Source organism: Ochotona curzoniae, unplaced genomic scaffold (genome assembly GCF_017591425.1).
Source record: "Ochotona curzoniae isolate NIBS_2020 unplaced genomic scaffold, NIBS_Ocur_1.0 contig_2235, whole genome shotgun sequence".
Classification (NCBI taxonomy): domain Eukaryota; kingdom Metazoa; phylum Chordata; class Mammalia; order Lagomorpha; family Ochotonidae; genus Ochotona; species Ochotona curzoniae.
Window position 1 is genome coordinate 618,024 of NW_024465384.1, and position 12,645 is coordinate 630,668.

Consider the following 12,645-nt stretch of genomic DNA (forward strand, 5'->3'; position numbering starts at 1 on the left):
TTCAACACAGATTTCCACTGGGCTGGAGAGACCCTGGCTCCTAAACCATCCACGGAGACCAGGGCAGAACATCCACAAACCGCCCTAGCAAGTTCAGCTGCTCCCCGCTGAGCTGGGGGGCGGGGGAAGGGATGCAGCCAGAGGGCCACTGAGAGCAAGAAATGCAACAGACGCAAGGGACCCTCCCTGCCACTGCAAGAGCCGCCTGAGGGTGGGGGGGAGGTAGGGAAGGGGACACGGAACCACACACTGTGTGGGCAGGAGTGGCCCTGGAGACAGACACAGCTCTCCCAGTGGTTGCTTCAACTTTCCCCCACCATACAAACTGACCCTGGGGCCCCTTTCCTGACTCCTAAGCCCTTTAGCGCCACCTACCGGGAGAGGCAGAAGTCACAAGCACCACTAGCCCCGCAGCATTCGCAGCTTGCGCAGGCTTAGGAACCCCATGAGCAGCAGGGCCTCGGCATCTGCATTCGGTCCTTGACAGGCTGTCCTCACATCAGCTGACATCCCCAGCAGCTTTAAGGAGAAAACTGCAAGAGTCTTAAGTTGTCACCAAGACTCCAGGGGGATCATGGCTCACTTGTTTGGCAAAATACCACAACCGGTTAGCCTCCACCTGCCAGAACAAATTTCCACTAAGTATAAGGTAGCAACATCCCAAGTCGAAGGTCACTACACTCTCCCTGCTCCTCTGTACCAAGCACCAGGTTCCTCAAGCTCTCCCTGTGTCTCCTTATTCAGCATGCGTGTGTGTGTCTACAGCCAGACACTTAAATACAGTTTCTATGCATTTCATGAGAATAATGGAGAAGGGGCTCTTTCCCGGGAAGTTAGCCACATTAAAGCACCTGTGCGGTACTAGCAGTGATCTGAGCCTTACAGTCTTTTTCACCCAGCTTCCTCTGCGCCCTCTCCCGAGAGAAAGAAGCCAAAGCTGAGCTTCCTGTATCCTACAGCAAGCTAAGGTGCGGGCAATGATGTTCCTTGACCCATGATCCTTATTCTTATTACTTTATTAGGATGCTGATGACTCTGCTGCATTGCTAAGCAGTTCAAAGAAAAGCACAGTGTCTTCCACTCGCAGAACACATGTTTCTCCCCTCTGCCGTGTCTCCAGCAGATAAGGGACACTCTGACGTTTTACTTGTTAAACCGTTGACTATTAAGAGATTCATTTGCTAGCTGGAGCCTGCCATGGAAAAATCGGTCCAGAGAAGTGGGAGGCTGGCATACAACCAGAGCAGACAGGGCACCTGAGGTGAGGTGTGGCTCGAGCGTGCCACCCCAGGGCCTGTAACCTAGGGTCAGAAGTCAGGGCTTCCATGAACTTCCACTGACCTCCAGCCTCCAAGGCCTGATGCTCAAACCACACTTCCCACACTCTCTCTCACTCGCTCACTCACACAAACACCCTGGAAAGCAGGGGGGGGGGTGTCCTCAAGTGTGCAAGAAAGACGAGAAACAGCCCTTCCAGGGGTAGCTCTCCTGGCCCTGTGTTCACCGTGACCGACCTGTGACCACCACAGGGCTCCCCTCTTCTGTCACCTGAAACTCTAGCCCCCAATTACATTTTGCCTCCCCTTTAGTGATGCAAACCACAGCAGCTCCATGATCGTACATGTGTGTGTTCCTCCTCTTGATCTATCATTGCCATCGCCCAGCTCACCTCCCGCAGCAAAATCTGGGCAATGCCCACCAACCCGAACAGAACTGGACAAGGGTCCCACCGGCCCTTCACCCAGAACTGCACCTAGGAATGGAGGCAAACTTGGCTCGTGTGGATTATATAATCACTGCAGCTTCCAGGCGGAGCGGCAGAATTCAGGTTGCCATAGCGTGTGGCTGCTCAAAGGTAGAGCTCCTGGCCGCCCGCTGGCTCGCTCCCTTCCCCTCCATCCTCATCCCAGGTGGCAAGGAAGGACTTTTTAAATGGCTGCTTCTCTGTGTGCAGTGGGGATGATGGGATGGGGGGAAACACCGGAGCAGAAGAAAGGAATTCCGAGTAAGGAAAATGGGCGAAAAGGGGTTTTAAGCCAGCACTGAGGGGAAACCCGGCAAAGACTTTAAAATGATCATCATGTGAGTAATCATTGTTACCAAGCCCCACTCTGCCATTGGCAGTGCCGGTTGACACAGCACTCCTGAGCTCCCCTCAGGGCTGCTGAGCCACACAGCCTAGAGGGAGGTAGCCCATCCCCACTCTCAGGAATGTTCCCTCCTTCCTATCCACAACTCCACCAGCTAGGCAAGGAAGAGGCAAACAGGTGAGCCATAGTGGTGGGGGCAGAGAAAGCAGCCTCTGTGACCCCAAAACCCCAACTCACCCTATTACACATGGCCCCCGTCCCTTACTGACAAAATCATCTAGTGCAAGGACAACCAGAATCCCTCATGCTGCCACCCAAGCTGGAAGGCAAAAGGACCCAGAGTCAGTCTCGGAGATGGACGGAGCGCAGGTGGGCAGGAGGGCCGACCTGAGTGTAGGCAAGGGGGGGGGGTCCTGTCCCCACCTAGCGGAGACCGGAGCCCAAGGAAGGATCAGGATGGACAAAGGAGATCTTGAGACCTTTCCTCCAGCCTGGTCCTCACAGGGTCCTTTGAAAGGAACAGAGAGCAACAGGGGCCAAGATAGAGAAGGAGAGTATAGGCAGGGAGGCTGGGGGACCTGGGAGAGGCAAGGGAGAGAGGACACCCAGAGGGAACCGGAGCTTCGGCTGGAGTTGCCAGACCCTGCGTTGGACCACATGGTCCTCACTCCATGCTAACCTCGGGAGGCTTGACAATGTTGAAAACAATCACTTGTTAATTAGGGGGAGGGGGAGGAGAAAGTTTCGAGAAAGTGGGGAGTTTTACCTGGGGACCTTTCCCCCACCACAGAGAGGGCCTGTGGCACTGTTGCCAAGACTGAAGATGCCCAGAAAAACCCCGGGGCAGTAGCGTGCGGCTAGACGAGCTGGTCCCACCCTTTCATTATCTGCTTAAAACATGGACAAGCAAAGCCCACCAAGCGCCCGTTTTCTAACGGCTACCATCCTCAGGTGCCAACCCCATGTGCGTGCGGATAGAAGGCACGAAGCGTGGGCACGCTCGGGGTCCACAGCAGTGGAGAGATGGCTGGGTGTAGGGAAGAAGGGTCGGTAGCGAAAGGGCGAAGCGCGCGCGAGCCGCCCAGCTGCACGCCTCCCTTCCCCAGCCCCCACCCGCTACCTGGAGCGGCCGAGGCTTTGGGGATCCAGTGGCCGCCCCGCAACCCGAGGACACCCGGGGGCGGCCCGGGGGAGGAGGTGGGGGTCGCGGTGCCGGCCTGGCGTGAGGGGCGCGCACAGGCAGGCGGGGACGCGCGCGCGCCCCCCAGCCGCGCCCCGGAGCGGCCAGGGACCACCACCACCCCCCAGGCCCGGCGATGCCCGCGGCGCCCCTGCCCCCCCAGCGCCGCCAACCCAGCAGCGAGGCTCCCGCGCCCGACGCGAGGCGGCCACTTGGGGAACTTTTCCCCCCTCGTCCGCGATTTCATAGGAAACACATGCTCCTCCGGGAGGCGCCGGGGGAGGGGCGGGGATTTTCCGCTCCGGCTCGAGTGTGGGTTCGGGGCCCCGGGTCCTGCCGCCGGGGTACCCCCCCCTCCGCCCGCCCCGTGCCCCCTCGCGGCCGCAGCCTCGGGGGGCCATCCGGCGGGAGTGGGGGAGTGGGGGAGTGGGGCAGTGGGTGGGTGGGGACCCCGGCGGGGCGGCGGTGTCCAATCTTACCTTGGTGGTTTTCCTCAGGAATGTACATCCTCGTATTCTCATTGACCATGGACCGAAAATTGTGTCCGAAGAAGCAGCCACAAAGAGGAAGCAGTGGGGGGGGGAAATAAAAAAAAAAACGCCCCCGAGCGAGCGGGTCTGGATTAATCCCTCCTCCGAGGTCGGCGGCTTTTCGTGCGAAAAACGCGAGACAGCTGTGGATCCGCAGCAGCTCTTCCTGCCTTCGGATGATTACCTGATGCCCATTATTGCATCAAACACCCAAAACTGCTCCTTTCCACTACTGCCGCCTCGAGTGAGCTTGCAGTGCATCCTCGGTACATCCGGGCCCCTTCCAAGAATTGAGCACCGCACCTCTGGCGGCCACACCGTTTGAAAAAAATAAATAAATAAATAACAATAATATATATATATATATATAACAAAAAAAAAAAAACAGCGAGGCGGCGCAAAGGAGGGGCGAGGGCGCGCGAGGGACCCCGGGGCGGGCGGCGCCCCGCGCAGGGAGCTCCGACGTCTCGGCCGGTCCGCGGCGAGGCTCCCTCACACACACACCACACACACACACCACACTACACTACACTACACACACACACACACACACACACGCACCGGCCGGGGCCGCCGCTCGGCTGCCTCCTGTCAGAAACAGCCTCCAACTCCTGAGGTGAGGAGGCAGGAGGGAGCCGCCTCGGGCCGCGCCGCGCGCCGTTCTGGCAAGGGAGCAGCTTCTGCAGAGGCTGAGAGAGAGGGAGACACCGGCGGCAGGCAGGCAGGCAGGCGGGCGGGCGGGCGGGCGCGAGAGAGCGAGCGAGAGAGAGCGAGAGAGAGAGAGCGCCGCGCTCCCTCCCTCCCTCCCGCCCGGCCCCGCCGCCGCCCGCCCCTGCCCGCGCCCGCCCGCCCGCGGGAGGCAGACGCGCTGAACGCTTCCAGATGTGACGGCGGCGGCGCACAGACGGCCCGGGGCGCACGGCGCGGGGCGCACGGCGGCGGAGGAGGAGGAGGACTTGAGCCCGAAGTTGAACACGGGCTTGGAGCTGCCGGAGAGAGCCCCCTGCGCCCAGCGAACGGCGTGGGCCCCGGGGGGGGGAGGGGATGGGGGAGGGAGGAGGCACGCCGCGGCGGGTGGGGGCGGGGGTGGCCCGGGCACGGCCCCCTCCACCCCCCGAAGCTCCCCCTCTAGCCGAGCCAGGCCAACGGACCCCCCTACCCCTCCCGGAGCCCAGGCGCGTCCCTGCGCTGGGGGGGACCGGCCACCAACGCCAGGAAGGCCTCTGTGCGCGCGGAATTTCGAGAAGGGGGTTGGGAGTTGGTGGGGTGGTGGTGGTGGTGGAGGGGGGGGGGCGGGAGGGAGACTACCCTGTGCAGATCGGGCTACGGAACAAAACGGCAAAATGAGCCGTGATTCCGCGATTCTGTTTGATCAATTATAATCAGAGCGGTTGTAGAAGTGACGGCGGCGAGGATGGGAAGAGGGGAGGCGGAGCCGCGCAGGCGAGGCCGCGGTCCCCAGATGTCGGAGCACACTGACAGACCCGCGTTTGCGCCTTCCTTGGAGACAGCCGAGCACGTGTTCGCTAGCATAGCCGAGCCTACTTCCCGCAGGAATTCATCAAGCCCGTCTCCTCCCCTCCATGGTTCCTAGTAGCCAAAGGCAAGTTCCACAGCACCTCCTGTAGGCCGGGGCTCCCCCTGTGGTAGGGCTTCCCAAGCCCCTTCAGAGGGACTTCTCCAAGGTGTCCAAATCTTGCAGTTTTGACCGTCTCTAGAAAACCTGTGCCTCGCACAGCCTTACCTCAAGAGTCCACAGCAACCTCATCTTTCCAGTTGCTTAGGTCAAACACCTGGAGTCCTCTGGACCCCTCTCCAGTCTGCAGAAACAGTGGATCCAACATGAAGCCCACCTCTCGGATCCGCCTCCATCTGTCTTGACTCTGCACTTGGTCACCTGGTCTACCTCCTCCCCTACCTTCCTTCCTTGGGCATCGTCGTACTCTTCTCCGCACCCTCCAGTGGCTCCTCGTTCCAGCTCTTAAGACTCGGGGTCCTTTACTGAGGAAGAGGGGAATGTCTGACCCTGCCAAAGCAACGGTGGACGGGACTCAAAAACCCAGGAAATCTACAGGCAGCCTAATCTTTTAAATTGGTGCTTTGGCCTACAGGTGATGTCAATCTCCAAATGGCCGATGGTAGAAGAAAGATGCTCTACACCTGACCCAATGGCCAGGTGTGGTTGCTGCAGCTACACTCGTTTTGCTGTTCCCTGACGTTTCAGAAATTAAATGTTCTCAATATTCTCTGTGTGTGTCTCTGTCTCTTACACACACACACACACACACACACACACACACACACACACACACACACACCCCGGAGCGCTCTGCTCCACCTCTCCCCACTGCCCCAAACACTCCATCCTCAGACGTCCACTTGGCAAGCTCCACTTCTCAAACTCCACTTCTCAATAGGCTCTCCATGACTTCACCCCAGCATCACTTCCACATCCCCTTACTCCACTTTTTTTTGTGTGTGTTTAAGATGTATTGATTTAGCGCCTGCTTCAGCAGCATGTATACTAAAATTGGAAAGATGTATTAATTCATTTCAAAGTTATGGAGATCTTCTATCCACTGGTTTATTCTTCAGATGGCCACAGGAGCCAGGTGTGGGCCAGACTGAAGCCAGGAGCCAGGAGCTTCATCTGGGTCCCCCAGTGGATGACAGGGACCAAGTACTTGGGTCATCTTGTGCTGTTTTTCCCAGACCACTAGCAGGGAATTGGATCAGAAGCAGAACCTTGGACTCAAACTGGCACCCACATAGGATGTCAGGACCTCCTTACTGTTTACTTAATATTGCATCCCTGACTAGCACACTGTGTAATTTACTCATGCATTAGTTACACTGCTTATTATCTGTAACCCCTATTAAATTGCAACGTCCATGAGGGCAGGCGTCTTGTCCATTGTGTTTACCAGTGCATAGAGCGGTATCAGGAAGGTGGCAAGTAGGTGATGAATACCTGTTGAATGAATGAAGACATGGTTGATACCTGGAGCTTCCCCGCTGTTGCTTCATTCCCTCATCTAACACAAGGGCTTGGGCAGACGATGCTTGGAATGCCAGTAGATAACATCGCAGTGCTTTGAGTTGAGTCCTGCCTCAGCTGCCAATTCCAGTTTCCTGTTCATATGCACCCTGGGAGGCAACAGATATTGGATCAAGGACCTGGGTCCGTGTCACCCACCTGGAAGACCTGCGTGGAGTTCCTGGCTCTCAACTTTGGCCTGGCCAGGTTCCAACTGTTACTGGCATCTGAGGGGTGAACCAGTGGGTGAAATATCTCTGTGTGGGGGTGTCTGTATTTCAAATAAATAAAATTAAAAGTAATAATAGTGCTGGGTTCGTGGAGCAGCAGGTTAAGTCACCACTATGTTATCCCATAGTGAAGGGTCAGTTAGGGTCCCTGACTGCTGGGTTTGTAATCCAGCTTCCTGCTAATGTGCCTGGGAAGGCATCAGAGGATTAGCCTGCAGGCCACCATGCAGGTCCCCTCTCTGCCTTTCGAATAATGAAAATTCTGAAGTAATAATCATAATCAAATGCAAGTGCTCCTTGGAGAGGATTTATCAGTCATCTTCATTGTAATGTGAATAATGATCTTTATTCCATGCATTACCAAAACACCCAGCCTCTTTGCAGTCCTGGTGTGTATTCAAACTTCAAAATGTTTGAGAAAATAAGAAATGACACCAGTTCAAATATTTCCCAACTGATTTAGGATGCATTAACGGCCGATATTCAAATGCTCTGTGCTGGTTGAAACCAGGAGTGTTTTACAGGCATTTTTTCTCATTGAGCTCTCGCTGCAAACCTGAAAGATTTATCCCCATTTTGCAGATGTGGGAACTGAGACTTTGTTTTCCCAGGTCACACCACCAGTAAACTGGAGTTTGGATGTGACTCAGGAGTAACTGCCATCAAGCTGATACTTGCACGGTGATCCCACCGTTGTCTCAGCTAGTGGGAACAGAGCTGAGGAGAGGAGCAGTATATGATTGCAACAGATGATGCAAATAATTCACCAAGAGACAGGTATATTTGAAACCAGTGTGTGTGTGTGTGTGTGTAAGGGGGTCACATGTTGGATTTGTAGCCCAGCTTTCTGAAGTTAGGCACTGTATAAATATATCAAGTACACACATGATGTTCAAGTGTCTTTAATTTCATTTTGCACAGATTTCAGCTGTGAAGTGTGTTCTTTTTTTTTTCCAGATAAGAGTATTTCCTAAATATTCGGTCTTGCACTGTCCACTCACAACCCACCCTTCCCATTTGGAACACAGCCCTGGCTATTTTCAATAGTGACACATTCTCACAGTGACCTACAAAGACCGTTCTGAATTCTGATTTGGGGATTCAGGGCAGTGGTGATGGCAGAGGGAGTCTGACCAAATGGCTGGATTCCCTGGCTAAAGGAGTAGCCTCTTTTCTCCCCCAGTCCTTCATTTGTGCCACTCTTGGTCAACATGCGTGTGCATGAGGTTCCCTCCCCTTCCTCACTATGTGGTAGAGGTCTGGAGAAGAATTGTGTCCATTGTCCTTTGTGGGCAACACAATGCGGTGGACACTTGGACACTCAATGTATATTTAGTTTGGGATTTCCTCGGAAGAAGATTCCTTAATACTACCACAAATATTATCTTTGGAAGCAATTAGGAGTGCACTGAATCTGTTAATTATGGTGGATTTCTAAGAGTGGAAATAATCTAAATATTCAACAAAAATGCGTGTTAAGGAGTAACATTGAGAGAAAGTCCCCTGCTCCTCAGAACAGCCCTAGGGAAAGGAGTTTGCGAGACTACTTCCAAAAGTTCCAGAAGGGGCAGGAGTGTGGCCTGCTGAGAGCAACACATCCACATTCCACGCTGGAGGGACAAGGTTGGAAACCCACCTCCTGATTCCATTCTTTCTCTCTCTCTCTCCCTCTCTTTCTCTCTCTCTCTCCCTCTCTCCCTCTCTCCCTCTCTCCCTCTCTCCCTCCTTCCCTCCCTCCCTCCCTCTTTCCCCACTGCTTCCTCCTCCTCCTCCCCTTCTCCCTTTCCCTCTCCCTGTCTCTTTCTGTCTCCAAATGATAAAAGCAGGTTCTGGAAATTGGAATTAAATCATGAGCTTATTTTGGTACAAAAAAAAAATATTTACAACCACACACATGAGGTGAACTTCCAAAAGCTTGTGGGAGATTCATGTTATGAAAGAATTATGCAACTTTGTGGTTTTTGTATCAAAATACACTTACCTCTTAATTCCATTTTTCACAAACTTATTAAAGTGCCATCAGTTATTGCAAAGAAGACTAAAGCATAGAGAAGTGTCTTCACCTACCCCTGTTTTTTCAGCTCTAAATATTGGGCAAATTGAGATCCAAAACCCCACACTCTATCTTGACGGCCTGGACTGTCTTTTTTACTCTTTGTTATTTTATTTTAGTTGTTTATTTTATGACAAAATCCCATAGGGTATGGGATTTCTGAGTCTGTACTCTTAACCACTGTACAGGCAAATCAGTGTGCATGCAAAGAAGGGGACCCCATGCAGAGGTGAGCAATATCAAAGAAGACGGTGACTGGGTAATGACAAATGCCACCTAAACCAAGACAGGGTATGAAACATTGTGCATGATATCATTCCATTTTTCTTTTAAAGACAGGCATATGATTGAACTAGGAAAGAGACTTGAAGGGATTCACACTGCAGTGTTAACAACAGCTTTCTTTGGGAAGAGGACTACAAATCAATTTTTCTCTCTTTTTTTCCTGTTGCCAAAGACTAGGAAAGCTGAGCTGCCAAATGGGTTCTTCCGTTAGCTAATGTCTGGAATAACTCTCCCATTATAGACTTAAGGTGTCCCTCCCCTTCCTCTCTCTGCCCACACCGTCACTCAGCAATAAACGCCGACATAACACCTGCAAAAGTTACCTGGCCTGCATCTCAAGCCCAGATACACTGCATCCTCACTGTATTCCAACATGGTTGAAGTGTCAGCCGCTCTGTGCTGTTGATGGAAAGCTAGGAGCACCATGGTGATGAGTGCATTCCAACAGTGACCTTCCATGATTCCACAGGACTGCCCTTGTATAGAAAAGTGGGCATTTCAAACCAGGTGAAAAGTGAGTGGCAGAAAGCTGGAAGAGTTAAGTCAGAAGACCCAGCTGAAATGTGCCTTCTGAGCGGTTACTATCTTTTTCTTTATATAGGCCCCTGCACCAACATGGAAGACCCAGAAGAAGCTCCAGGCTCTTGGTCTTGGACCAGCCCAGCTCCAGCCACTATAGCCACTTGGGGGTGAACCAGTGGGTTGTCGATTTCTCTCTCTCTCTCTCTCTCTCTCTCTCGCTCTCGCTCTCGCTCTCTCATGTTCTCTGACCCCTCTATAAATCTACATTTCAAATAAAAATAAATATTTTAATCAAAATGCTTTTAAATTGAAGAAGTTGAATGCTTGAAAATGTTAAGGAACTTGGTCAAATCAACCCACCTCTATAGGAGCGATGTACTTTAAACCCCAAAGCTCATTTCCTAAATGCCCTTACGCTTCAACTTTCTGAACTGTGTAAGTTCAAAGGCATTCATTGGAGCTGTCACAGAGAGCGTGTCCTCAAAAGAGGTTAGAAGACATTCCCTTCTTTAGAACTTTCAGCACTTTGTCCTTCTAACCAGCTTCATAAATGTCTCTCCTCTCCTTCCACCCTTCCTTGAACACGTTGCAAGTTGTCCATCATCTTCAAAGCACAGTTTTGAGATCAAACACCTTTATCTACCCATCAGAAACCACTTGTGAACTCCTTCATCATCGTAACTCTTGGTAATTTCAGTTTCATGGTTTCTGCTCTCTTTCAATCTGGCTCTTCTCCCTTTTGCTCATGGGTGAATAATGAATGGGGCTGAGTCCCTATCAAGTGATCCTGCTGCTCCGGATAATTCTTTTCTGAATGTTCATTTGCATGCATCCCGCTCAGAATTTCCAGGGTGCTTCCCTACAATATCAGAAATTATGTTATATGGAGCGCTGTGGTTTCTGGTCTGACAGAGGTCAAGTGACCCTTGGCATGATAAAAAAAAAAAAGTTTGGACGTAGGCCACCTCATTAGACGAAAGGGGATATTTGTTCCCTAAGACATGTTTTCTGAAGATGAACCTCTGGATTACAGAACATAGGTATGTTTCCCGTGGGATGCTCTCAGATCAGTGTACAGCAGTCCAACCACTGCATCAAATCTAAGAGCCCATAGGCTGCATGTGGTAATGAATTCCCAAGATTTACATTCTTAGAACATGAAACAAATGCCCTACAGCCATTAACATTTGATACTAGTTCACCCTGTCTTCTACATTGTTGGTTAGGTCCAGCTTTGTTTTTCCAGAGATGACCATTTTTTTCCCTTCCTCCACAGCAAATTCTAATATTCTATACTCTGCATGTTCGTTTTTGTTCATATAGTTATTTTTCAACAAACATAGGCTTATTCATTTATTATTAATCATCAGGACTTGATAATAATATTCCCCAAATAGGAAAAGGTTGTTTGATGAAGTATCGCCCATTACAACCCCTACTACAGTTTAACTAACAAAAACATCATTTTCCTGCCTTCTGGGGCTCATGTAAGTATGCATTTCTTAATCATTCTGCATTTAGATCTAGCTCCAATTAATGAAATGTAAGTAGAGTGACATGTGACACTTTTAAATGGAGGTGATGAAAGACCCATTGCAATTTTTCGGCCTCTCTCTTCTCCTGTTCCTCGTCCAGATAGTAAATCCATAAGATGGACTTGAGTCTGTTAGCCTGAATCCCAAAAGCTCTCAGGAAAGTAGGACCCCCGCCAAACTCCTCTGTACACAGAATAAAGTCGAGAAACAAGATTTTACTATGCTGAAGCCCAAGAGTCTGAGTCATTGCCAAGGTATAAGGTTGCCTATGCTAACGGATAGGATATAAATCAGCAACTCCCTGTGCATATAGTTAGGAACTTGCCAACTTCTGATTAGTTGGATCAACTTTCATTCCAATCTTCATAATGTAAGTCAATACTTCTAATATTAGTCTAAGAGAACAAGTTGCAATCACATGATGTTGTGATGGGATAATATAGAGAGCATTTGTAAGTTCAGTGGCACGTGATCTTTTCCATTTGTTCTAGATTAACCAGTAACGATATTCATTGCAAATAATTCCAGAAGTGAAATATCTCAAAACACAGTTGAAGGGTCCAGCGTCATGGCCCAGTGGCTAAATCCTCACCTTGCCAGGATTCTGTATGGGCACCAGTTTGTGTTCTGGCTGCTCTGCTTCCTGTCCATCCCTGTTTTTGACCTGGAAAAGCAGTAGATATGACTCAAAGCCTTGGGACCCTGCACCCACATGCAAGACCTGGAAGAGGCTCCTGGCTTCAAATTGACTCAGCTCTAGCCATTGCGCCACTTGGGGAATGAACCAGCAGACCTTCTCTCTGTTTATCTGCCTTTCCAATAAAAAACAAATCTTAAAACACACACACACACACACACACACACACATACACAGAGTTAAAAATCTGCTGACAGTGCAGCAACACTTATTTCTCTATTTATACTGAACAGCTTATAAAAATGGCTCTTATCTGGATGGATGCATCAAGACAATGTCACCAATCTTCCCACATGGACTAGAAAGTTTCTGGAATAGTTTAGTGTGTCTTCACACTAGTGTAGGAGAACCCCAACTGGTAAACAGATGGGGTTGATAGAATCTGGTTTCAATTCTCAATGTTCATATGTACTCAATCTTGAAACTGGTTGGAGAATAAGCTGGGGCCTATATGCCACTTCTCCTTTCCCTTACAATCATCCTTCT

The 12,645-nt window shown here is 51.1% G+C and overlaps 1 protein-coding gene across 10 annotated transcripts in view; it reads right to left on the reverse strand.

Moving 5' to 3' along the window:
* The window catches only part of CACNA1C (calcium voltage-gated channel subunit alpha1 C), a 559,109-nt gene extending 555,311 nt beyond the window's left edge, over positions 1-3,798 (reverse strand). For all 10 annotated transcript variants that reach the window (XM_040972179.1, XM_040972175.1, XM_040972178.1 and 7 more), the window contains exon 1: positions 3,750-3,798. In XM_040972179.1, coding sequence (XP_040828113.1) covers positions 3,750-3,798 — 49 coding nt within the window. The remainder of the gene's footprint in view (positions 1-3,749) is intronic.
* Positions 3,799-12,645: the final 8,847 nt, after the last annotated feature.